Source organism: Neurospora tetrasperma, assembly GCF_000213175.1.
Source record: "Neurospora tetrasperma FGSC 2508 unplaced genomic scaffold NEUTE1scaffold_1, whole genome shotgun sequence".
Taxonomy (NCBI): domain Eukaryota; kingdom Fungi; phylum Ascomycota; class Sordariomycetes; order Sordariales; family Sordariaceae; genus Neurospora; species Neurospora tetrasperma.
Window position 1 is genome coordinate 3,420,009 of NW_009799099.1, and position 25,434 is coordinate 3,445,442.

The window sequence follows — 25,434 nt, forward strand, 5'->3', positions numbered from 1 at the left end:
GCACATACCTACCTGTGATGAACAAACACGTCGTAACGCACGGACGCCTCATTGCCTGCCGGTACCTTGCTGGACCCACTCGGTGCTACGTCGAGGGTCGGCCGGGTCCCACTCCCGTCATCGTCTTGCCCTTCCATCCCTCGGACTTCCAACACATCACCTTCATTCTTGTCGCTGGAAACTGGAGATATTCTGAGCTCAAAGACACCCCATTTCTTGACACCATTCCGTCAACCCCCTAGGAAAAAATATCTCTACGGAATCCGCAAACTGCCACCCGCCAAGCAGCACTTGCACGCCGCTCCTTGCTATCTGCCCTCCCAAGACGGTCCTACGACATCCAGCTAAGCCACGACAACTTCGAACCTCGATTGTCGATACTCTTTCTGAAATAAACTTCCGTGGGAGCTTACAAGCCGCCCAGTATGGCGTCCGAAGACGCGCGATACCGCGAAACCTCGCAGTTCCAAGCATGGTCCTTCTCGCCCGCCCAGCTTGCTGCCATGCGCGAGAAGACCAACGCCATCGCCCGTCAAAGAATAGCCGAGCGCATGCTAGCATCAGCCTCGAATCCGCCGACTTCGAATAACACATCCCATGCGAACACGCCAGACCCGTCTGGACACGGGACTCCCAACCCCACCGAGAACAGCACACCGACCTTACCCGATTTCCTCAAACCTGAAGAAGAGGCCTTACTTGTGTCCTTTTACGTATCCGAATTATTGCGCGCGGCGGACCATCTTGGAGTTCCAGACGAAGTCAGGGCGACAGCAACGGTCTTTTTCAGGAGGTTCTTCCTGACGAATAGCATCATGACGTACCCACCACAGGAGATGATACTCGTAGCGTTGTTTGTGGGAAGTAAGGCGGAGGGAAGGTTTCCTCGGATTATTGAGTTTCAGCAAAAGTTCAATACGAAGCAGGATATTCTCGCTGGCGAGTTTTTGCTTTGCCAGGGCAACAGGTTCAACTTTGAGGTCAGACACCCGTTTAGGGCGTTGATGGGAGCGACGATGGAGTTGAGGAGTTACGGGGACATCGACGTAAGATATGCTGACATCACTTTGCCCAACTGGCTGTCGCTAACATCTTCTCTCTAATACAGGAACAACGCATCATAGCAGCCGAAAAGCGTGCTCACGAGATCCTGCTCTTCAGTCCTCTCATGACCGATGCCTACTTTCACTACACACCATCGCAAATCATGTTCGCAGCACTATCCCTTGCCGATCGCGGACTGGCTGAGCGCCTGATTCAGGAGACTTTCCACTTTGTCCCGCCCACTACCAACAACGATAACACCCCTGCCGTGACACCACTACCTGGTTTGGAGAATCCGGGGATAGGCCGAAAGGAGGGTGGTAGCAAGGGGATAACGACCAACGATGAGCGCGCAGCCATAGTCGGCCCAGGGATCCGAGATAAGGTTATGGGCACTATCGAGGCATGCAGGAACATGCTGTCCACCGAACTGCCGGAGAGGAAGTCGCATTGGACTAGTGTAAGTGGCTTTGCTCCCTTTGTGTCTTCGCTAGACCGCCATCGCAGTACCAGCTAACGCATCATCCCACCTCGCAGGAAGCAATCTTCAAATCCCAAATCCGGCCCGTCCGCAAGAAGCTGACGAAGTGTCGCGACCCCGATCGCTGGAATTTGTCTGAGCTCCAGCGCCAACGCCGAGAGGCAGGTGTCAGACGTGCCGATTCAGAGGAGCGCCCTGCAGCCAGCAACGGGGCCAAGGATGCTGCTATCTTTGGCGGCGATCTGTCAGCCGATGCGCCGGAGAAGAAGAGGAGGAAGGTTGATGGGAATGGGCTGGAAGATCCTTTTGGCGGCCCGCTTTGAGGAGGGGGGTTTGACGAAACCACCTAGCGGTAGCTAGGTGTGAGAATACACCTACATGGTCGGCTACATGATTCTTTAGACTTGCATATACCGATAGAGACTCGGTTCAGATCGGCCGGCGTTGTTTTTGTGGCTTTTTGGGGGTACGTATAGACAGTACATGAAGCGATTCACATATTCCTAACCCCTTTGGATGCTCATCAGACCTCTTTGCTTTGTGGATGTTGCCTATGATATTCGGCTGTGAAAATCGGTCGACAATCATATTCTCCGGACTCTTTCTTTCGCTTCTTCAAAGATTCTTCCCGGTTGCTCCCTAACTACTGCGCTGACGGAAGTTGAAGCACAGCATCTTGCTCACTCCCGGTGTTTTTTTTGAGGACTTCCACACCAAAGTGCACCTTTCCAACCGTACCCAAGCCGGCGACTTGGGCACTTGAGGAGCTCGAAAGTTTCAAGCAACCCCCTCCCGAGCAGAAAAGGAGGAGGCTCGGCAAAGAGCAAAGACCAGATGTTGTACAATCGCTTATCCCGGGGCCGTCTTCTCGGTCATGCCAAGCTTGTCAAAATGGTCTTGTCTCCTTGCAGGAAACTATCCTGGTTTTTATCCTATCATATTTTGTGCCCCCACTTTCACCACTCCCCTTCTCGTTTCTGCGGTTGCTATCTTGGCTTGTTGTTACGTAGGTAGTCAAGTGTCCATCAGCGTGTCCAGGTGGGAAGTATTAACGTTGAGATTAGTGGATCTTGAACTTGAAGAAGTCAGAATTACCCTGTGATTTAGTTCCTCGCCGATAATTGCTGTGCTGTTGGTGGCATAGTTTGTTGTTTTGCTGTCAGCATCCCCGGTTGATACGGTTACATATCATATCTCTCGACTGATATCCAAGTCTGAAGTGGAAGGTATCTCGGAGAGCCAACTCAATTGAAGATAAGCGTCCCGGGCCGACATCGGTTGGGGTTGGACCCCGGGCACAAAGCTCCATCAAACCCCAACCCCTTCCGACCGAATCCCACCCGCGCCTTCAAAAGAGCCGTCTATTGATTGCTCCACACCCGAGTCCGGGACACCTCGATGACTCCCGGAAACATGAAGACACGCCCTTCCGGTTGACAACAACAACAACAATAACAAGGTCTTCCTTCCTTCTTTCTAGCGTCTTTGGATTTCGACCATGTCTTGGCACGCATTGGGGAGTTACAGGGGGCTGCAGTAGCGCCGCAACTCGCAAAGGTTTCTCGCATTTCGTTGCTAGCACTATCATCTGCATCTTGATCCTTCGTTCGTCTTCGAGGTCCCGTGGTCCCATCGTTGCCATTGACAATTATGTAAAAACTCACTCTTTCAACCGGATGGATTATTGAGCCGGTTTGTTGTTGACTCACAGCGCCGCAGGGAGGATTCAACTCTTTGGAGTTATCAGCTTATGCCCTCTGTTTTCTCGGTCAGTGACGGTTGTGAGTGGTGGCCTTGTGCAAAGTTGAGGCGAAGCAAAACTTGACTTGTGTCAATTCCGAGTTCTGGTATAAAAGTCTGACTTACGCTGATTTAGAGGCAGTGGATATGATGTGCGTCCTCGTTCCTGAACAAATTGTTGAGACCTTTGGACGCGTTCTTAGCGGGCGATCTGGGTCAACTGGGTCTCAACAATTTTGTCAGGGTCGAGATACATCTCCTTGACGGTCTTGCTCAGTTGACTGCGAGTCTGACAAAGACTCGGTGTCAGCCTTGAGGTGAAGCAAAGGGCGTACAGATGACGAGTTTCTCACGGTCACAGCTTGGCAACACGGCTTAGAAGGAAAGCAAGAAGTCCGTAATAAATCTTCATCTCCACACCGACTGTTAGACTGTGATTTCCGCAAGGAAACACACACCTCGTGAAATCGGACTGATATCGGACTAGGGTATCTTGGCTATCTACCGAATGAGGTAGCATTAAAGCGTAGGGATGAATCTCCACGTGTGCATGGTTGTCAGCTTGTATCCCATCCGTTCAGCCTTAACCATAATAGGTTGCACGGATGTAGTTGCAGTTCGATATCCGATCCAACCCACCTCCACTCCTCGAATCCGAGAGCCGGGATTCAAAGATACGGCACACTAGGTACTCGGGACCCGGCCATCGGCTGGTTATCAGTTTCTTTAACATGAAGTGCAAGGGTTCTCGAATGGAACGTCAAGGTTGAGGGTAACGCCGATACTGTATCTCCCCTCCGCCCCCTCATTCCCCTTGAGCCGCCCTAGGCAGTGCGGAGAGCCTGGCTGACTGACTGACTGACTGACTGGGGTGATCAGTTACGTACAACCGGCCTTCTCTCGGTATGGAGCTTCACCAGGAGGAACGGACTAGGACCGGGCCTGGATAATGTCAGGTCTCGTTGGGAATACACTCCTGGATGCTTGGATGGTGGTCTATATAAGAGCTATCTTCTCTCGCTCTCATGGAAACGCAACATTGAGTTGTGTCGTTGACTCTCTCATCCATCCATCCCCCTCCTCCTTTTCAAATCTCTTGAGCACCTCAGCCCTACAAGAGATCCTCATCCATCCGTCTCCTTGCTTTCATACAAGATGAAGTGGTCTGCTGCCGCGGGTGCGGCACTGCTCGCCCTACCGGCCAACTCTGCAGTCACTGCACCCCTTCCCCTCAAGCTCGAGACTCGGTCGTCACTCAACTCCCGTCTTTCCAACATCCATGTTGAGCGTTCAGCATCAGTGGAGGGCGCCGTCAGCTACACCTACGGTTCATGCCAAGCCAGGCGTGAAGAAGAAGCTCATCACTCCATCAGCCAGCCCACTGACGCTCACCACGACCGTCTCGTGTGGGTAATTCCCGAAAATGTACAGTCCGATGGCTGTATCTCAGCCTGGAGCCGCGCCAACGGCCGTCTTGTCGGTCGCAGCAGACCTCAGTCCTTTGACTTCAAGTCTATCAAGATGCGCCGTGACCTCAAGGCCCGCGCTACAAAGCCATCAGACTCCGTCGCCATTCATATGACTACGGACAACGGCATCAATCCATGGGGACCGTGGTTCGACGGTGTCAAGCTACTTGAGGACAAGGAGATTTCCGCCCTTGATGTTGAAAAGGCCAAGAGCAAGAACATCGCCATCGTTGGCGCCGGCATGTCCGGTCTCATGACCTACCTCTGCCTGACACAAGCCGGCATGACCAATGTCAGCATCATCGAGGGCGGCAACCGGCTTGGTGGCCGTGTGCACACCGAGTACCTTTCCGGCGGGCCTTTCGACTACAGCTACCAGGAGATGGGGCCCATGCGTTTCCCCAACACCATCACGCTTGGCAACGAGACGTACAACGTCAGCGACCACCAGCTCGTCTTCCAGCTGGCCGAGGAGATGAACAGCCTCAACGGCCACTCCAAGAACCTGAGCGTTGACTTCATCCCCTGGTACCAGTCCAACTCTAACGGCCTCTACTACCACGACGGCATCAAGAACCCCGAGACCGGTCTACCACCCACCCTCGCCGAGCTCGCCGCCAACTCGTCGCTGGCGCTCACCCGCGTCTCCAACAACTCCACCAAGTCCCTGAGTGAGAAAGTTGACGCATTCCTCCCCGACACCGACAAGTTCTTCGCTGAGATGGCGCAGAACATGTTCAAAGCGCACGCCGACTGGTTGAGTGGCGGCCTAGCCGGTTTGCCCGGCGACCAATGGAGCGAGTTCGGCTTCATGGTGAACTACCTGCGCGGGTCGCTCAACGACACGGCCTTTCTAAGCGCCAGCGCTCACTCGTACTGGGACACGCTGTACGAAGGGATGTACTTTTCCGCGTCGACCTGGAAGACCATCGACGGTGGTCTCAACCGGTTGCCCCTCTCCTTCCACCCGCTCGTTGACAACGCCACCACCTTGAACCGCCGCGTGGAGCGCGTCGCATTTGATGCCGAAACCCAAAAAGTCACGCTCCACAGCCGCAACAGCTACAAAGACTCGTTCGAGTCTTCCGAGCATGACTACGCCGTCATCGCCGCCCCATTTTCCATCGTCAAGAAATGGCGTTTCTCGCCCGCCTTGGACCTGACAGCACCCACCTTGGCCAACGCCATCCAAAACCTCGAGTACAGATCCGCCTGCAAGGTCGCGCTCGAGTTCCGCACCCGTTTCTGGGAACACTTGCCTCAACCCATCTACGGGTCGTGTTCCACCTCTTCCGACATTCCCGGCATCGGATCCATCTGCTACCCCTCTTACAATATCAACGGCACTGATGGCCCCGCCTCCATCCTCGCCTCGTACATCTCGGGAGCAGAGTGGGGCGACCGCTGGGTTTCGACTCCGGAAGAAGAACACGTGCAGTACGTGCTCAACGCCATGGCGGAAATCCATGGCGAAGAGCTGGTCAAGGAGCAGTACACGGGCAAGTTCAACAGGCGCTGCTGGGCGCTGGACCCCCTGGAGAGCGCGTCGTGGGCGAGTCCGGCGGTTGGACAGCATGAACTGTATCTACCGGAGTACTTCCAGACGAGAAACAATCTGGTGTTTGTGGGCGAGCATACGAGCTATACGCATGCGTGGATTGCATCGGCGTTGGAGAGCGGGATTAGAGGCAGTGTCCAGTTGTTGTTGGAGTTGGGGTTGGTGGATGAGGCAAAGGCGACGGTGGATAAGTGGATGGCTAGGTGGATTGATGTTTGATTTCCATTGGATATGATAAAAGAAAGAAAGAAAGGGGGTTGTAGAAGATGGATTGGATACCAACCTCTTTGGGCAACCTTGAGGCCAGGAGAAAGACTTGATGACTCTTGATTATGAGATATAATGTTTATGAGTTCAGTAATGAGAATGTCTTAACGTTTGCCCTGGATTGGCCTTTGTCGAATGTGACTTGCTGAACAACTCCCGCGCGTGCTTGCCCTGGTGTGATCTCGTTGCCGTGAGGACGAATTACAGCAAAGTGGAAATCTTCTTATGCGTGATGAGGCATACTCAGTTTGGTGATAATGCGAGATGCTTGTGTCAAAAGCGGAGGGCAGATGGTCACTTGTCCCTCCTTGAAGATCGCCACGTGTTGTGTGTGTCCATGTTCGGACATGGTGAGTAGAAAGTGCAGGAACCTGCGGTAAATCTCATGGTCCCTCGTTTGAGAAGTGCCATATCATTTGGTCATTTTGGTGATATTGTTCACACGGGCGATGTTGAATGATGGCGACGATGGTGTTGACACAGAAAAACAATAACCCCACATGCCCAGCTCCAAACATGGAAACATTGCCTGAACCCACAAAATAAGCGTCAGCTAAGCCCACGCCAAGATGACGGGGACAACAGCGGATGCAGTGGACACCTCAATGGAGATGCGTTAGCGTCGGGTCGCCGAGAGTGCAGTGGAGCGCGGGCAATCAGGCACTGATCCGGGTTCGGCGTGACGGGATGGGGTCACCATCCGCCTGTCAGCTTCTTATCTTTTATCATTGACAGCAATCGTCCATTCTAGCTTCATTAGCCAAGTTTCTTTTGGAGGCTCCTCTTTCGGCTAGTGAAGATTTCCAGAACCAGATCGCATTCCGGTGACGGGTTTATCTGGTTGATAAGAAAGGTTGGCAGAACACAAAGAAGATGAAGGACCTATCGTTCGTTCCGAATATCGGCATCCCTCTTTGGATGTTTCGTCCAGTTCTTTCCTGTTGTCAATGGTGAATCTGCTTGTTACCGCCATTCTCGTTGAAACGTGAAGAACTCGACACAGACTGATGCTGTGATCAAGTGTTGCGGAAAGTGCGAGAGACATCCATGGCTGTTGTGCATCGGTGCTTCCAACCGTGAGGCTGAGGACGTCGTGCATCATGAAAACTGAGACGACTGAGTGATACCGAGGTCTTATGAACTTTGAGATCTATATCCATTGCCTTTGACTCTCTGTGAATAGCTTCCCTCTCTGATATCTCTCCTTGAACCTTCGCATTTTCCCATCATCGATTCAACAGTTGAAGTCAACCAGGCAACGCTCCAGGGCAACGCCAAGAGTGCCAAGTCGAGACCCACTTTGCCGAGAGATAAGAGAGAAACGGACGGCGCCAATGGCAAGAACGCCTCATCTCTTACCGGCCGGTATTGGTACAGTCATGAATGCCCAATTCGACCACTTGTGGCTTTGTTCAAGCGAAGAACCTCTGTTTTCAGCATCAATATCGGATGCATATGTTCTCAGTGGTTGAAATGGTTAAAGTGGACTCTCGGGAGAGATAATCATCAGGTGGATCCCCCAAGTCTACCCTTCACACAGTGGGAGGTCTAGGTGCACCCGGGCCCTGCCCAAACCCTGACCCTTCCCCGGGTTACTTGACACTCCACAGTAGGCTGAAGTGGAGACCCTGATTAACAGGGCCCGGGCGTTGACCAAACTGATAAGGACTACGGAGCGATGCATTCTCGTAAGCCCCGTCGGACGACACACTTCAACGAACGTTTTCCATCTTTATCGGCTTTTCTTTGCTGCTCGATTCGAATCAGTCCAAACCGGCCGCAATACAAACCGATTGGGTGCCAACCAAATGCCAACAGTCTTGGCATCGGAATCCTACGGACAGGAGAATCCTACGACAGGAGTCTGCCGTTCGATATCCCGTCCGTCCCCTTTGGGTCCCTCCGTTTCTTGACACCAAAGACTCGTCAGATCAGTGACGTTCAAGTCACTCACGACATCATCAAGCGGCAGTTTCTTCATCCAGACCAATGCTGTGGAATGCCGGAGATGGCTGACCGCAGCTAATTCTCCCGCTGCCGCCGAGGCACATTTTCCATGTGGTGCCACACCCAACGTACCCCGGATTACTGTGTTCCTTGATTGAGCCACAATATAGAAGGCTGTCTATTGATGACTATCTACTCCATGTTTATCCACGAGGGAAAGGGCTCATAGGTAAACTGCAGGATGATCATGTAACCCAAAAGGTTGCCTGCATCACTAGGCCAGATCGATCAAGTGGAGGTGAAAAGGGGATGATCACAGTTTTGACGGTTTCGACGATTCCATGACTTCGTCTGGTACGACAAGGCATCGCACAAAGTTTGTTCTCACCTCATCAAGCTGGAACGGTGTAACCACTTGATACCTGGGACAAATTTTAGGTCACACTGCTCCGAATTTCTCTTTTGCCCGACAGGCCGTAAGTGGTCCTTGGGTACGATAATGTAAGATTCGACGGTTCTTCTTTGTACACCCCTTGCCGGCTATCCCAGCCCTTCCGATGTTATTCGGATTGGATGCTATTCATGGTTTGGAAGGCGCTCGTCAGCGACTACTGTGTAGCTATCACCAGAGGTATTTCTGCTGCTTCTCCACCTGAACGAGGCTTTCTTTCCTTCGACTCTCTTTGGGCAACACGCCCAGCATGACCGCTTACAATAGCCAAAAATGGATCGGAATCTTACAGGTTAGACCCCCACCGTCCGCTCACGGCGCGGCGTTCGGGTTTCTTATCTCTGTGGCCCACCCATCCATCAAAGCTGAGGTCTTGGCGGCAGTGGGAGGGTTTCCCAGAACGGAATGGAGCCCTACCTCGACACCATCAACAGGGGATCAAGGAGCACCAACACTGATAACTGCAGCTTGGAGTGCATAGGGCCGACATGAATGCCACACATCGCTGACATGTTTCATAGCTCCTCGCCCTTGGTCTTGGGTCTGTTCCTTTATTTATCCTGTAGATCCCTCTCTCCTAAACTCATCTTCTCTGCAACCTCAAGTCATCTATCTCATCAACACTACACGGCACCGAGGGCTTGGTTCGTGTACAGTTTCAATAACAAATGCTCTGGTCAGCCCACAACACCACCGAACGTATTCACTTGACCTCGACATAATCTGTACCGAATTGGTGTTGGAATCGAATCAACCTCCAACATGTCGTCCGGCCCCGTTGAAACGTACGAGGGGGTTGCCGGCGTCGCCAACAATGGAGGCAACCCCCTTCTCGAAGACCTCAACCGATATTATTCTGTACGGCATCACCACGCTATCTTATGAAGGACTGATCGGGAGGAACATCAGTGGCTAACCTGTGACTTACACCAGGCCGGAGATTTCGGATGGATCATGACATGTACAGCCCTCGTGCTGCTCATGGTTCCCGGTGTCGGTTTCTTCTACAGCGGTCTTGCACGAAGAAAGTCAGCCTTGGCCCTCATTTGGCTTTCCCTCATGTCGATAGCCATCGTAGGGTTTCAATGGTTCTTCTGGGGTTACTCGCTCGCCTTCTCCCACACCGGAAGCGCCTACATCGGCAACCTCTCCAACTTTGGTCTCATGAAGACCCTCGCCCAGCCAAGCGTTGGCAGCGGTAAGATCCCCGACCTTCTTTTCTGCCTCTATCAGGGCATGTTCGCTGCCATCACGTACGTATTTTCTTTCCATTCCCTATTCCCTTTCCTTCCTCACGACCTCAAATTAACCCCTAACCCCTCTAGTCCCGCGCTCGCTATTGGCGCGTGCGCTGATCGCGGCCGTATGCTTCCCGCTCTGGTCTTCATGTTCATCTGGACCACCATCGTCTACGACCCCATCGCCTACTGGACCTGGAACGGCAATGGTTGGTCCTTCAAGATGGGCGGTCTCGACTTTGCGGGCGGCACGCCCGTGCACATCAGCTCCGGAGCCGCCGCCCTCGCCTACTCGCTCATGCTCGGCAAGCGCAACGGCTACAACAAGGTCAACGGCCTGCCTTATCGCCCCCACAATGTCACCCACGTCGTTCTAGGCACCGTGTTCCTCTGGGTCGGCTGGTTCGGTTTCAACGGCGGTAGCGCCCTGGCCGCCAACCTGCGCGCCGTCATGGCCTGCATCGTCACTCACATTGCTGCCTGCGTCGGTGGCTTGACTTGGGTCTTGCTCGATTACCGGCTGGAGAGGAAGTGGAGCACCGTCGGCTTCTGCTCCGGTGCCATTGCTGGTCTTGTCGCCATCACCCCTGCTGCGGGTTACGTCCCTCCCTGGTCGGCTTTCATCTTTGGTGTTGTCGGCGGTATCAGCTGCAACTTTGCTACTAAGCTCAAGTTCCTTCTGGGTATTGATGAGGCGCTCGATGTGTTTGCTGAGCACGGTGTTGGAGGTATTGTCGGCAACTTGTTGACTGGTATCTTTGCTGCGTATGTCTTTACCCTCCTCCCATATCCACTCTCCCCTCTTCGAAGAGACCATGACTAACCTTTCTCGGCTATAGTGACTATATTGCCGCTCTCGACGGTGTCTCCATCGGCGACTCAGCCATCGCCGGCGGCTGGGTCAACCACCACTACATCCAGCTCGCCTACCAGCTCGCCGACAGCGTCGCCGGCTTCTCTTACTCCTTCGTCATGACCTGCGTCATCCTCTTCCTCCTCAACCTCGTTCCCGGCCTCTCGCTCCGTGTCGACCACCACCAGGAGGAGATTGGCCTCGACGACGACCAGCTTGGCGAGTTCGCGTACGATTATGTGGAGGTCACTCGCAGCTTGGATGTTATTCCTGGATTGACTGCCCCCAACAGCACAGCTGGTAGCATCAGCGGGAGGGACCCTGAGAAGCAGGTCTAAACTGTTGCAGTAGCAGTGCGAGGCAGTGGGTGTGATGTTGTGAATGCATATATAGACTGGACCTGGACGGACGGATTGTCTGGGCGTTGTAATGTGGATATGTGGATAATGACATCGGAGCGGATGAAGGGGGTTTGTTTACGGGGGATGGATGTTTACACCAATGATACCATGTGGCTTTTTTGTTGATACCAGTTTGAGGTTCGTCTGAATCGACCTCCTTATCTTTCTGTCACCGTCACTGGACCTGTCTTTTGCTTGTGTGTGATGGGCGTTTGGTGTTTGTTCATCTGATCGGCAGTCCCTTTGGTCTCACAATCCGACCTCCGTACCCTTGATTCTTAAGCGTTGGACCATACTTCAAACTCTCTTCACTGTTTGGTTACCCTGCCAAGAGCAGAAGTTGTCTTGGCTCGAGCTTGGTAGTGTTGAGCAGTCAAATCCGTGAGCTCTTGAGCGCCAAGACGGGCCACGAATGACGTCAACTATGAGATCCTCACCTTGGGACAATGATAAACAGGAATGCAATCTTCTCGCAAGCCGAAATCGGGAGGACGAAAAGCTTGGAAAGACGTCATCCGATTGCCAGGACTGAAAAGGGAAGGCAGTGCATAATATGTATATCAAGTCGCGATACTCCTTCAACGAACGACGACATAGGATCCCTCAATCACTTCATCGGAAAATACCGACTTGGATAATCTGCTTCTGATCAACACCACCAACGATCATCTTGACTTACTACCTACCTACCATACTAAAACGAAAAATAATCTCCGCATCACATCTGCACTCCACGCTTGAGTGCCTTACAGCCAAAATGGCAGAACCCGCCGGCCAACTTTCCTCGCAAGGCGCCAAGTCCGCCATGTCCAACGACATGAAAGAGCTCAACGAAGGGAAGGAACACACATCCAACGTGATTAGGGGCCATAAAGCCAATCTTGCCAATCCGAGTATGTTCTTTCCCTCCTGATCTCCTTTCCACTTCTCCCCTGCCCCCGCTATCCCCCTCTTTCCTTCCTCCCCTTCCTCTCCTTCCTTCCTTCCTTTTTCTTCTTCATACCCGCCCTCCTTCCCACTTCCTGGCGACATGATTTCTTGTGGTGTGATAAGGAAGGAACTGACAGGAATTGGCATTGGCATTCACTCAGACACAAGCGAGGAATCCAAAAAACACAGTGAAAAGGTGATTGAAGAGCTGGGTGGGAGCGGGACGCAGGAGTCGTTGAGGAACAACCCTGTTAGTAAGAGTGCCGCGGAGGAGTTGTATGGGAGTCGGGCTGCTGCTGGTTAAACCTTTGCTGGGGCGCGATATGAGGTCTATTGTAGCAGCGAGTACTCGACGTGAGATGATGGGAGGTAGTGGAGCTTGAGGAGGTACCTTGAAATATGACAAAGGTTTTATGAAGGTGAAGTCAAAACAAAAAAGGCAGACCCGTGTGAATGGACGACCCAGGTGGGTGCAACAAACGCATTTGTGGACAATACGTTTTATATTCCGAATATTCGACACCGATTTGGGACCTGTCAAACTTTTCCATGCGAGCTAGGTAATTCATCAGAGGTGCCAATACCTTATCTAATATGGTCCCGGTTAATACCCACCAAGAAGCCTCAACAACAGAAACAACTTGAATCTCACAGATCGTAGCTCATTCTGGCATTCCGGACCGCCACATCGATGTATCAAGGCGTTGCAAGTGATGAGGCATGAAAGACTGGCCGCCCGGAAGCGCTCAAATATCATGATGGATTCCGAAAAATACGTGATGAATAAGCTGGGCAGGTAGGGTGTCGCTTCCTTTTGGCATGGAAAACTCGTTATGGAAGGTTCAGGCTTCTTCGGAATGCGACACGACAACGGAACGTCGACACCTCAATGGAGGATATCAAATTTTCTTTACCATTAGGTACCAGATCTAGTAACCTCAGATTCATTCTTGAATTCTTACATCAGGGTATGGCTCGCTAACCGGAAGAGTAATAGACTTCATTAATATAAATTCCGGTAATCCAGGCATTCCAGACCACGAGGTCCCGTACCACCAGACCTCGTCCCGAAAGACTTCCTTATATCATCACATTTCGAACCAAAAGAGTCTAGACGAAGAGAGTCCAGGCAAACGCGACTTGTGCAGTTGGTGTCGAAGAGAAGGGTGTTCTGATTTTCTGGCTCACCCACTTTCGAGCCAAAGGGATGGTCCGAAGCTGAAAGGTACCTCTACGTCACCTACCGATGATGTTTCTAGAAGATCTGAATATCTCTACAGACGAACTCACTTGGAAGCTTCTTGGGCAGCAAGTCGAATTCGATGTAATCAAGCAATGATCGCATCATTTGCTCCATATTGCTCGATGCATCGTGGAGCAACTTGCTCATCAGATAACTCAAGTCGCGCCGGTCACAGGATTTAGACTCATAGATTGCTTCAGTCGAAGGATCGTCTTAGCAGGTGAGATACCGGAAGTCACCGAGATGCGATAAAAATACATCAATTGCATTAAGCTATGTACCTATGGGGCCCGCCGACAACACAAGATCATCCCTTTGATGATTGTCACCCGAGGGCAAACTCCCAGGGTTGTCAATGACGCCATCATCGCAACCCAGTATATGGAATGTAGAGATACTTTTTGGATCGACAAATAATTTATTCCACAAGACAATCCCGAATTCAAGCATTGCTAAATCAGAAGCATGCGCTAGACGTTATCTACGGGTGTGCTGTCGGTACTCTTACTACCACCGCCGGTGACGTCCTTCTCAGCGATTACCTGGGGTTGGCTCGACGCATCAAATTCCACAACAACAATGTCCGTACTGGATCAGGTAGCTTGGTCCTACATCGGACGAGACGGATATTGACCATCAACTCTCCTACACACGATGGGACGCCAGGGCTTGGACCTTTCAAGAAGCGATCCTAAGGGGCTCTTTCCCGTCGCCGCCTATGCTTTCTAGCAGACCAAGTCTACTTTCTTTGCAACTCTATGCGGTGCATCGAAAGCATTTCCATCCCTGCTGATGATATTGGTATCTGGTTCAGGCAATCACTTTAATATCCCCTTAATTTCAGTCCTCTACCTCTCCTTGAACGAGGAGTGGGAATTGATACGGAAGATCTCACTGCCCCCATTGATGCATATACCAATAAGAACCGAATTGGGCTTTCAAAACGATGCTTTGAATGCTTTCCTGGATATTCTCAAGAACTTGGCCATGGATAGACGGCTGTGTGCCATCTTTGGGGAGTTCCCATTCTTCCAACAGAAGCTCCTGTACTGAAGAGACTTGTCCTTGTTGGGGGACTATGATGGTTCTTGGTGTTCGCCCACTCAGGATTACCCTCTAGAACTTTACCGGACACGAAGGAATCCTATGCCGGAGCCGTTAGGCGATATCTTGTTTCAAGCTGGTCGCGGGTAGATTGGAGAATCATTTATCGAAATCGTTCTCCTGTCAGTATCTGCTGTGGTCAGGAAGAGTTTTTGACTTGGTACTAGAATCTGCTTTGTTACCATTGTTAAGACGGGAAATTGAAAAGATGACGAAAATAGGAGAGCCGAAATTTCCTGGACGAGAAACGCCACGAGATCAACAGCTCCACGATGCGGCACAGAAAGATCATCGAAACGATTATGCAATCGAGTCAACCTCGTGGGCCTCAAAAAGGGCAAAGAAATGGGTCTTGCGAGTTTCCGCATCCACGGTCACCATGGAGAAAATCTCAACCTCAATTCAGCGCGATTTTGAGTCCATGGATGAGAGACATGAAGAGCGGTTGCGTCTTTCTACGCTGGGGACCAATCTGCGTTATCTTCGGGTACCGGAATACACAAGGTTACTAAGGGGTTGGAAAATAATAGAGATCAGATTTGCGTGATGAAATGAAAATTTTGAATGCCTCCTCCCTAGCGTTACCATTAAGCACTACCTCTATGTATTCTACCTATAATCCCGCCATCTTATGATTCTCATAACCTGTCATAAACCATATGCATGCTGTAAAAGACGCCCGTTCATCACATCCACCGGCCACTCTCACAACCGGTACACTCACAGAAAATACCGAAACCACACATCTGCCTTTGGTCCGACAGATGACTAGGCCATAGCAGTCATCTCCTTGGGGTCAACACTCAAATTGACAGGCGAGCACCTCACATCCCTCGTCGAGTAAATCTGGCCCTGCTTCCAGCTACGGTTCTGCCACCTCGCCTCGGTGCAGTTCAAATGGAGTTTGACAGCCGCATATCCAGTGAACGTAGTACTACATAGTCATCATCCTGTTAGTCACCTTGACCCAATTTCATTTAAGGTGGTCTAGTGCAAGATGTGCACAAGCGATAATTAGAGGTACTTACGGATATTTGGGATCCCCATCCCGGCAAGTCCAGCTCTGGTTGAACCTCAACTCCCCCGTCGGCCGGTTGAAATCAAACTTCGTCTTGCCCACGTCACTCTTGACGCCCGCCGGCGTGTTGATGCACGTGTACTGTACGGTCCCGTAGAAGAAATCGTTGAGCTGGTTGCTTGAAGCGCTGCAGACGGTGGTGACCGAGGGCCCGATGGCTGGGTTGGTCAAATTGAAGTTGACGTAGCCCCAGGAGTTTTGGTGGGCGGGGTTGGTGTAGATATAGGAGGCGTGGTAGTCAAAGGCGGAGAGGGCCCAGGAGAAGTTCCCGAAGGAGGTGGCGCCGCAGGAGGTTTGGTTTGTTGGTGGAGTTGTGGTAGTTGTATTATCCTGGCGGACGGCGATGGGGGAAGCTGAGGAGAACGGGAGGAGGAGGGCCGCAAGGGCGGTGGTGAGTGTTGTTGTGAGCATCTTTTAGTAGTTGGTGTTGGGTGGTGAAGCCGAGTTTGATGGTGAGGTGGAGGTTGATGGTGATGGTGGTGGATGTGACCGTGGTGGTTCCCGTTGAGATGAGATTGAGGATGTATCAGTATCAAAAAGATTGATAATAGGGGTCCTGAATGTTTATCTCTTTTAGAAGGCTGGGAGAAGAGGGAGTCTGAGATCAAGGTTCTTGTGGCGCAGATCGTTATTTCTTATTCAGTCATGCTAGTCCATGAAGTGAGTCGTAAGGTTCCTTAGCTGCCGCTTTATAGCTTCTTGTTGTAGCAGCCAGTGACACCTCTGCCGGCATTAAACCTGTTAGCGCGGTACCGCCACCTTACAGTATTCAAGGGTTTAGAAGTGGTCAACCCAGTCATCTTCTGTACAAAAAGTGGAGCTCTTGCCACTTTGCAAATCACCGCGCTAACAAATTTGATGCTTGCAGAGGTGTAGTGTAGTTAGTATAGGCTGGAGCAACATCAATTTGAAATACTATCACCAGTTTTGCCAATGGTCAACAAATGATACCTCTTGATAGCTGAACCCAAGCCGTCTTGCGTCTCGTGTTCCAATATGCAGCTGCAACGTTAGGGGACGAGTTAAACGAAGTGAAAAGACCCGGAAAGGCGGTCGGCCGTCGGTGCTGCCGTTTGTGGTTTCCTTACACTTCTTTTGTGGTGGTGGCCAAGTCCCATCGTCCGATCCCACGATCCCCGACGGTACTTAGGGCTGCAGATCTCCGAGACCCCTCCTCATGTGCGTGCCAGATGTCGGTGTAGAGGTAGATTCGGTAACCATGCTATGCATAGTATACCATGGGTTGAGCTTGTACAAGCAAAAGTATCGCTACCTAACGGTGTTGTTGTTCATGCTGTGTCCAAGCATAAGAAGGTGAAGGGATGGTGACGCAGCTGCCACCAAAAAGATGCGGTGTCTATCCAGTCTCCCTTTTTACCCTAGGATGGGTATCGAGATTCCGGAATATAGAACGATACGTACCTTCCCGCCCCTTTAGTGGTCAAGTTATGCCCTCTTGGGGGCTCGTATTCCCAGGCTCGTCAGGTTAATGCGAATGATGCAGCTTGTTTATTCTGCATGAATGAAGGTGCGATGTCACCTTCGCAGCCTCGATCTTTTACTCATTCTGGTTCATGGTTGTGTTGTCTGATGTTTTGTCAAATTAAGATTTGTAGGCCATGTGAGACCTGCAAGACACAGACGGTGCCGGAGTTTCTTACGCCATAGCCTTTGCATTTTTAGCGGTTGCTCTACTTAGGGGTAGGCGGGGTAACAAGCAGTTGTTCTACAGAAAATGGATAGATTCTCTCCTGACTATCCACTACTAATAATGATATTCTGTAGGCTGCCCAGTTCAAGAAGATCTACGCGTACTTACGTCGCTGCCACCCCGTGCCAGGCAGGGCTTTCCATTTCTTCAACCACAACCTCCATCCGCCGTCATGATAGACGGCTGAGCTGCCGGTCTATCCGTCGGCTTCGCCAAGTGTCCATGCAAAGATCCGGAGCCATTACCATTGCCATCACCAGTCCCATCTATTTTTGTCCATTCTTTTCGGAGGTAACCGTACTGACCTCTACCTTGTGTATCCAACCACTCGGCAGCAGCCATTGGGCCGTTCCCGAACCTCCCGTCGGCCTTCCGGGATAAACGACCTGCCACTCATCCATTCCGTGCTCAGACCATTACGTGCAGCAGCCGACGATCCAGGGCGGCAGTGCCACATCAAGCATCGAAGCATCGTGGAACCTGAATAGAATGCATGGACGCCTTTCTCGCGTGTACGACCCTGCTGGCCGCGGCTGGTGGACTGGCCAGCCACGATACCGGCCGCCATGATACACAGACCTACACACCAAGTACGACGTGGAGAGACAACGGGAAGACGGTCGCGAAAATGGAGGTGAGCAAGAGACAATGACGACAGAACCGTCTACACTTTAGACCGTATGTCGGTCTTTTTGGATTCCCCTTTGTCGACGATGCCCCAAATCCGTACCTGACAGCTAGCTCGGCACTGCGACCCATCCGATGTCATCTATCCCGAATTCACTTTGTTGTCCGGATCGCGCGACTGTCAATGCAGACATGGCAGAATCACTCCTCAACATGATCGCCATTGACCATATACAATGACCAACAAAAAGTGCATCATACATCTCATCCATGACCTCTTATGTTACAGCAACACAACCGCATCAATCTTATCGTCATGAGCATCGACATCACGTCAACCAACTCTCCCCTGGTCTACCGAGTCTGGCTTTACTACTCTCTTCATCGTTTCTCTTGTTGCCTCTGTTTACTTTTTTCCCATCTCCTCCATCGGGTTTCCCGGAATGGAATCGAGCCCTGAGGTAGGTCAGTCATATCAGCGGGATCACTCCTTAACAACCAGAAGATCTTTGATCGCAGACTTACATCCGTCGATTGGCTCATCCACGAGTACCTCGTTGTACTTGCATTTGTTCATCGCCGACACGCTCTGCGTCTTCAGGGTCGGGCAATTAACATAGCACGCCGAGTCCATGGCCCCCTGCAGAGAGTCGCCCTTCCAACCAAAGATATAGTCGCCATGGGATCCAAAGCCGGTACTGTTTGTCATCTTTAGTAATAACTTCTTTTCCCAATTCTTATCTCAAGATGGTAGCATACTGATCGCCCATAGACCAAACAAATGGTTGGCTTCCATCCTCAGGCCAAAGCTCCTTTTCGTTGAATTTGCTTGTGTCCCAGATGGTCTCGTACATCAACTGGGGCACCCGCACTGGATGACTAGCCGGGCAAGGTCCACCGCTCTCAAAAGTTCCGGACTCCGGATACGCCATGTGACTCATGTGATCCGGCGCATCGAGGTTCTTACCATCCCAGCAGGTTGGGAACCTCACATTAGCCATGATCCCGGCCGGGCACGGCTTGGTTGGGAAGTTCATGGACTCTGGGAACCGGGTGCCAAGGTCCTGAAGACATGTATACGTGATCTGCCGGAACCGGGTGGCTTGCTGCTTACTCCGGTACGAAGCTTCGCCGATGAGCATGCGAAATCCTTGCTTGAAGGCCGTTACCTTGGACGTCTGCTGGTAGTTGGCCAGCCCGTCCTGCATGTAGTATACGGTCATGCCCCCATTGGAGCCTTCAAATCCGATGTTGGGGACCTGTGGGACCCGGTGATACGAGCCGTTGCGGGCACGAAAGAAGAGCACAGCAGTCCAGTAGTTGGAGAAGTCCTCAGAAAACTGGCAGGTTGTGCATGTGGCTTTCTCTCCGATATCTTCTCGTGGATCCATGGAGATGTTGAAGGCATTCTTGATGGAATGTTAGTCACCGGACCAAGTGTCGTCAAGGAAAAGGGGAAGAAGCCTTACGCCACCGATGATCTGGTGAAGATGTGGAGAGGGAGAGATTCCGGGGTTGACGAGCGGATCTACCCGCTGGACAGTAAGCTGCGAGCAGCCGAACCGTATCAACGCCGTCGAAGGCGCCACAAGCGCGAGCGCGGTAAGTAAACTCCAGTGCATCTTGTCTCCCCTTTCAACTGAATCAACCAAGGCGTTGCTTATGTGGTGCTGAAGAGAGGACTGTCTGTTGAAAGGACCTGCTCTGGCGTGGGGTGTCTCCTGGGACGGAAGATGATGGCCAGCAGACACTCGAAAATTCATGTGTAAGGAGAACACAGCAGGAAAGCCGGGTGACGCCCATGATTCAAAGGGAAGCATGATACTTTATCCTACGAGATCCAGCCGGGCTTATTCGTTTCCATTTTTCTTCCTACGGTTCTTGTCATTAACTCCTTACGAGCCGCATCCGTACCATGTGCCGGGTCACTAAAATGGATTCTAGCAGATAAGACGACGATCTTTCACATCCTCACGCCCCGTTGTTGTTCTGCTATAATTGCCAAGCCCGTTCAAGGCGGCTACGTTACTACGGGTGATGGCAATGATGCATCGTTGAAGAGGGGCGGCGTTTTGGCATCAACTGCCGGCTGTTAACATAATTTCTGTGCAATTTACTCTGACTTCTAGGCGCTCTGCTCAACCTTGTTCTCGACAATTCTTCCGCTCAAATCAAGAAGATAACCCCCGTATCGAGCGAAGGGGAAGTTCAGTTGTCATCGAGTGATGAATATGCTCCGATTGGAGAATGCAACCCGAAGCCGGGAGATATCAACATCCTCTTACCCGGTTTTAAGTCTTGATTGACTCCGAGATTAATGTCACCGATCAGGCGGGAAGTATAGCACGTATGATATGCCCTGAGATCAGTCAATCGGCCCGTCATTCTGTACGCTGGATTTCGAGATGCTGTTGTTGGTTCAACCTGGACGGTCTGTCTGCGCTAGACCAACCATTCCGCGATGCATCGACTTATTGCCCCCGTGTTGAGAGGACTCTATCCCGGTTTTGGCTCCAAAAGACACTCGCCATTGTTTACACATATCACGCATGGGTTCGATTGTGCACATCCCTTCTTTCTTTGTTTTTTTTTTTTTTTTTTTTTCTTTCACATTTTGGTAGGTTCGCACCTGAGCGGACCATCGCCACCATGAGATTAACCGCTCAATCTATTGCTAAACTTCCTGACCGGGTAATGTCCTGGCAGGACTTGGGCGATTCGACTTCCAGCGAAGATGCTGGTGGTTGAAAATAGAAAGTGGGCGACATTGTTCCAGTCTGCTGAATTCCAGCCGACGCTCACTTATTACTCGCTTTCACAGGGCCAGTTACTCACCCTCGTCATCGCCAATTACTCCGTGGTGATAAGCGTCGGAATTAATGTGTCGTATCACACATGGATGACTAAATAGTGTTGCTCATCGACGAGATTGAAAGCCAGAAGAAAAGACTCGGCAACAACACTCACAAACAAACGCCGCTCGTCCCACCACAACTGGATCCAAGAAACGACGGCAATGTCCGAATCCAGATCTTAACAACTCAGCTTGAGGCTTGAGGCTTGAGAATGCTTACAGCCGACACTATTCCCATTCAAATCTTCCCCATACTATCCAGCCTCGTTGAAGACTCAGTTACCATGCAACCACTGCTTCATCCACGCAACCGCTGCATTCTTCCCCCTAACCATTGCCTCCTTCTCGCCCTCCTTCCTCTCGTCGCCCCTGATGAAACAACCATGATGTACCCCCGGAAAATGCGAATACTCAAACGGCACTCCCAGCTTCTGCAGCGTCACAAACGTGTGCGTCTTCAACTCCTCCGTATACCTTGGATCAAACTCCGGAGCCAACACCTGCACCGGCACGTTCTTTGAAACCCTCTCAATGTCCTCCTTCGTCACAAAGGTAGGATGACCAGTCGTTACCGCGTCCACCAACTTCTTGCCGTTCCCCTCAGAATCCCCGGAACCCTCCTCATGCTCAGCAGCAGCCAACCTGAAAATCGCCCACCCACCATAACAGTACCCCACAGCCCCGACCATCTCAAATCCGCCCCCTTCCGCACTCTTCAACGCCTTCGCAAATGCAAAGATCTCGGGCTCGCGCACCTCGCGCGCATTCTCTTTCATGAAGCGCGCGATGTCGATCTCCGCCCAGCGCTCTTCCAGCACTAGCTCGGGCGGACAGACGAAACCGCCAAAGAAGTCCGGGACGAAGACGGTGGCGTTCGCTTCGGCGGCGTAGTGGTCGGCCAGCAGGCGGACGTTGGGGAAGGTCCAGCCGAAGATGTCGTGGATGATCAGGATGGCGACGCGCGGGTTCGTGCCCGTTTTGTAGACGGCGTTGGTGGTGCCTGGGATGGAACCTGCAGAGAGGGCAGTACCTGTGGGCGTGCCGGACCAGCCGAAGCCGGTGACGCAGCAGCGGCTGATACCGGAGGGCAGTTCAGGCTGTGCGGAGGAAGAGGAGGAGGACATGGCTGATGGTGTGTTTTTCGGTGATGTAGAGGGGCTAGTAAGTATGATGTGGGATGGGGAGATTTTCAGGGGTTGGGGTCAAGGTAAGTTGAGTACAATCTTTATTGAGAGGTGACTGATTTGAACTTGCTTTTTAACTCAAGGTCATAAACGCGGGATTCCTAAGTCTCTTATACAAGACACCATATGCTTCTTCCTCTTCATCAAGGTCAAGCTACCATCTGTCGGCCGTTATTTAAGAGGCTATTCGGTGTGTTGACTTACGGTTCCGTCAGGTTTGGTGGATCCGTTAGCCTTTTCGGTTCCGAAATGTCACTCTGTGCTTACACGAACAACTAAGATCCCGGAGATTTCGCGATCAAGACATGCTTTAAGTCCGAAGGGAGTTAGGAGATATCAACAACAGTCGGATAGTAGAAGATGCAATGGGGCTGTGGATTTTGGTGGGCTTTGTTGCAGTATTTAACCAGTGGTCATGGTGAGGAACCGTTAGTTAGCCTGATCAACCAACCCACTCCCTTTCATTCCACCCACGATCCTCGAGTAGCAGTGAAAACCAGGCTGCAATAGCTGGTTGACAATGGGCTGGCGATAATTGAGCCAAAATGTGCGGTTTAAGTTCCTTGGTTGCTCTTCTTGACTGCTAGTAAATACTGACCTGTTCAGCAATGATTAAGAAGATGAAGAGACTGTTGATGCGAAACCCATTTGCGATTCACCTTGCCCGATATACGGATCCATGCACACCTAGGAAAAAAGGAACCCGAGTGATAAATGACAACATCAGAACAAACATAGCTGAAAACAGTAATAAGTAAAAGGAAAAGAAAAAAGATGACAAGAATCAGCAACTACGCTAAGAACAACAAATGCCTAAAAAGTGAAAAAAGAAAGGCGAATTGCCCACAGCCAGAATCGAACTGACGACCTCATCATTACTAGTGATGCGCTCTACCACTGAGCCATGCGGGCTTGATGATTTGATGTTTAAATTGTCCAGATGGTTTCTTTATCAGCTTCTACAGTAATTTGCAATTGCATGCGTTGTCTCAATTCCCTAAGCAGCAATGCTCGCTCTCTGTGTTCACTGCGTCCTATCCGCATCACACCACCTAACCATCGCCACTGCATTTCATATCCTCATCACCCCTCGCCATCCCCGCTCAATGCTCACTCAAAGTTTACTTCCCCTTCTCCCCTTTCCCTTCCCCTTCGTATCATCAACCACCTGCTCCCGCTCTAAACTCGTCGGGTCTCCCTCTAAAGGAATTCTCTTTCCTGAAGCGGTCCTTGCCCCGCCTGGACTGGCATCCGTGGGATCATTCCTCGGAACACCGTACGCCTTTGTTCGATTCGCATGCGACGCGGAGAGTGATTTGTTGGAAGGGGAACGGGAAGAAGAAGAAGAAGGGGAGACCTCAGCTCCTTCCGGGGCATATTCAACATTGTCGGGAGGATTCTGATTGGTCTCGGCCTTGAGGGAAATGGGATCGCCTAGTTGGGAGGGATTGGCATTGGGGCCGTTGACCTTCTCGGCGGCGACTTGGCGGAGGGGTTTCTTATCTTGGGAAGACATGATTATGGTGATTGCGTAGAGGTAGGTGGTGGAGGGCTTTGGGGTGTGGGGTGTGGTGGTCGAGTGTGGTGGTTTGAGGTAGTGATTGGTGTGGTTCGGACTCCTTGATGGTTTTCCTTGCGGTCGTGATGCGCGATTGGAGTTATCGAGACAATGTGTAATTCACCAGGAAGAATTGCGGATGAAGGTGAAAGCAATAATGTCAATCGCGTCTATGTTGAAGCACAGGCAATCAGTCCTCTCGAGTTCACGTTCATTGTGAGTCGAAGTCATCTCAAAACCATGAGCCATGATTGTGTCATGTGCGTCATCGCATATGTATGACGTTGTTCGTATGAAATGGTCGCGCGATCTCGGCTATGCTAATCTGTCAGGTTCATCGCATGTGGATTGCGCCGGGATGTGGACAATCCCGGCCCCGAAGATCCGGCAACTTTACTATGTATAGCATGTATTAGCGTTCGGTAGCTTCCGTTGCATTGGGTAGTGCATTGATCGCCGGCGATTTTCGGGGTCAATGCGACCGCGTATCAAGACTTGAGGTTCATCAGGGAGGGATTCATCAACTGTGTGCACCTGATCCCAAAATCTAGTATTTCATGTTGCTTGGTTGGTCCCGAACAGTTTGGACAGTTGAATGTTCCTCAGTTTCCGTCCATCTCGTTTCCCATAACCATCCACGTAAGACACTCTAAGGTTTACAACAGGTTTGGAGCCCAGCGACTTGGGTGTTTCGACTCATTATCATTATTCGTCTCCATATTTTTCACGCCCCTTCAGCCATCCAGCTTTTAATGCTCTAGGAACATTGGCTCAAACTCGGAAAAGGGGGTTCAACCAAGAGGGAATAACTTGGCCAGGTTCGTCTGAGTAAGTGAGTGCCTTGTGCGTGGCTCCCGGCATGACTTGCTAAAGCATGTCGAGTAGAAAGCATTCTTGTCATAAACCAGCCAGATACTTCGTTTTGTTTTTGAGCCTGCAGCGATGCGTCTTGCACTCAAAAACGATTGCACCAGGGAACGTTGAATCGCTTTGGCAGCCACTCTGGCTCACTAGGGTCTAGGAAGGGTTTCTGAGGGTTCGGAGACGAAGGACCACAGATCACTACAAAGGCATGGCTATAAACCATTCCCGTTTGCGATGCTTCATGTGTCCAGTCCGTCTGGTTGTCCTGGGACCAATGTGGCAGTCGGGTTGGGATACCGCTCTAGGTCGACGTAAGGTAAAAGAGTGTGGCGGTCATAGGTGAAGCCCCAACAGTTGACGAAGTGAGAGGCCTGCCCTCGCAAATCATAAGCCCTGCCAAGATAGGCATCTGAGATGCCTTGAATCGAATAGAAATGTCCGTATTCCCCGGTGTAATCTGTCGTATGAGTGCTGCTAGGTAGAGTACCAGAAAAGAAGGCTGCTCTCGCATAGATAAGTCGGGGTCTCGGTCAGCTCTTGTATGCGGATTCAAGACACAGGTTGACTGTAGGGCTGAACTTGTTCTCGACCAATGCCGTGGTGATGCGGTGGTACTTTAGCATCTCAGCTACTTAAAGCATGAACATACTTCATAGGTTCCGCACAACGATGGTCGAGTTGTCGAAGTGATCGAGGGGTACCAGGCAGTCAGCATCTTGCAATAGTATCCAGTCAAAATCGATAGAGGTACTTGAGTATGGAATTCCGGGTTTTGGCGAGTGTCCTCGATCGCGGATTGCCCTCGCGAGTTGTTGTGTTGTTTGGCAATGGA

The 25,434-nt window shown here is 51.4% G+C and overlaps 9 protein-coding genes across 9 annotated transcripts; 4 read left to right on the forward strand and 5 right to left on the reverse strand.

Moving 5' to 3' along the window:
- Positions 1-263: 263 nt before the first annotated feature.
- On the forward strand, positions 264-1,848 carry NEUTE1DRAFT_76685 (uncharacterized protein; the record flags this gene model as incomplete). The annotated part of the gene is made up of 3 exons (XM_009849862.1): positions 264-1,046; positions 1,109-1,504; positions 1,582-1,848. 3 exons carry the CDS (start codon positions 426-428, stop codon positions 1,846-1,848), a joined length of 1,284 nt encoding a protein of 427 aa, XP_009848164.1.
- Positions 1,849-4,420: 2,572 nt separating this feature from the next.
- Positions 4,421-6,511, forward strand: NEUTE1DRAFT_76687 (uncharacterized protein; the record flags this gene model as incomplete). Its single annotated transcript, XM_009849863.1, has 1 exon — positions 4,421-6,511. The coding sequence occupies one exon, from the start codon at positions 4,421-4,423 to the stop codon at positions 6,509-6,511; it is 2,091 nt and encodes a 696-aa protein (XP_009848165.1).
- Positions 6,512-8,965: 2,454 nt separating this feature from the next.
- Positions 8,966-11,631, forward strand: NEUTE1DRAFT_127756 (uncharacterized protein; the record flags this gene model as incomplete). Its single annotated transcript, XM_009849864.1, has 5 exons — positions 8,966-9,007; positions 9,479-9,815; positions 9,891-10,210; positions 10,283-10,960; positions 11,035-11,631. 4 exons carry the CDS (start codon positions 9,720-9,722, stop codon positions 11,384-11,386), a joined length of 1,446 nt encoding a protein of 481 aa, XP_009848166.1.
- A 575-nt stretch (positions 11,632-12,206) lies between these two features.
- On the forward strand, positions 12,207-13,179 carry NEUTE1DRAFT_98165 (uncharacterized protein; the record flags this gene model as incomplete). Its single annotated transcript, XM_009849865.1, has 3 exons — positions 12,207-12,342; positions 12,517-12,633; positions 13,034-13,179. 3 exons carry the CDS (start codon positions 12,207-12,209, stop codon positions 13,177-13,179), a joined length of 399 nt encoding a protein of 132 aa, XP_009848167.1.
- A 2,071-nt stretch (positions 13,180-15,250) lies between these two features.
- Positions 15,251-16,443, reverse strand: NEUTE1DRAFT_76695 (uncharacterized protein; the record flags this gene model as incomplete). Its single annotated transcript, XM_009849866.1, has 2 exons — positions 15,251-15,660; positions 15,755-16,443. The coding sequence occupies 2 exons, from the start codon at positions 16,213-16,215 to the stop codon at positions 15,495-15,497; spliced, it is 627 nt and encodes a 208-aa protein (XP_009848168.1).
- Positions 16,444-17,362: 919 nt separating this feature from the next.
- On the reverse strand, positions 17,363-18,311 carry NEUTE1DRAFT_120093 (uncharacterized protein; the record flags this gene model as incomplete). The annotated part of the gene is made up of 3 exons (XM_009849867.1): positions 17,363-17,391; positions 17,624-17,711; positions 17,841-18,311. 3 exons carry the CDS (start codon positions 18,081-18,083, stop codon positions 17,363-17,365), a joined length of 360 nt encoding a protein of 119 aa, XP_009848169.1.
- Positions 18,312-18,548: 237 nt separating this feature from the next.
- Positions 18,549-19,764, reverse strand: NEUTE1DRAFT_120094 (uncharacterized protein; the record flags this gene model as incomplete). The annotated part of the gene is made up of 4 exons (XM_009849868.1): positions 18,549-18,598; positions 18,668-18,840; positions 18,902-19,551; positions 19,612-19,764. 4 exons carry the CDS (start codon positions 19,762-19,764, stop codon positions 18,549-18,551), a joined length of 1,026 nt encoding a protein of 341 aa, XP_009848170.1.
- Positions 19,765-21,271: 1,507 nt separating this feature from the next.
- On the reverse strand, positions 21,272-22,120 carry NEUTE1DRAFT_36610 (uncharacterized protein; the record flags this gene model as incomplete). The annotated part of the gene is made up of 1 exon (XM_009848862.1): positions 21,272-22,120. The coding sequence occupies one exon, from the start codon at positions 22,118-22,120 to the stop codon at positions 21,272-21,274; it is 849 nt and encodes a 282-aa protein (XP_009847164.1).
- Positions 22,121-23,089: 969 nt separating this feature from the next.
- On the reverse strand, positions 23,090-23,947 carry NEUTE1DRAFT_115951 (uncharacterized protein; the record flags this gene model as incomplete). Its single annotated transcript, XM_009849869.1, has 1 exon — positions 23,090-23,947. One exon carries the CDS (start codon positions 23,694-23,696, stop codon positions 23,295-23,297), a length of 402 nt encoding a protein of 133 aa, XP_009848171.1.
- Positions 23,948-25,434: the final 1,487 nt, after the last annotated feature.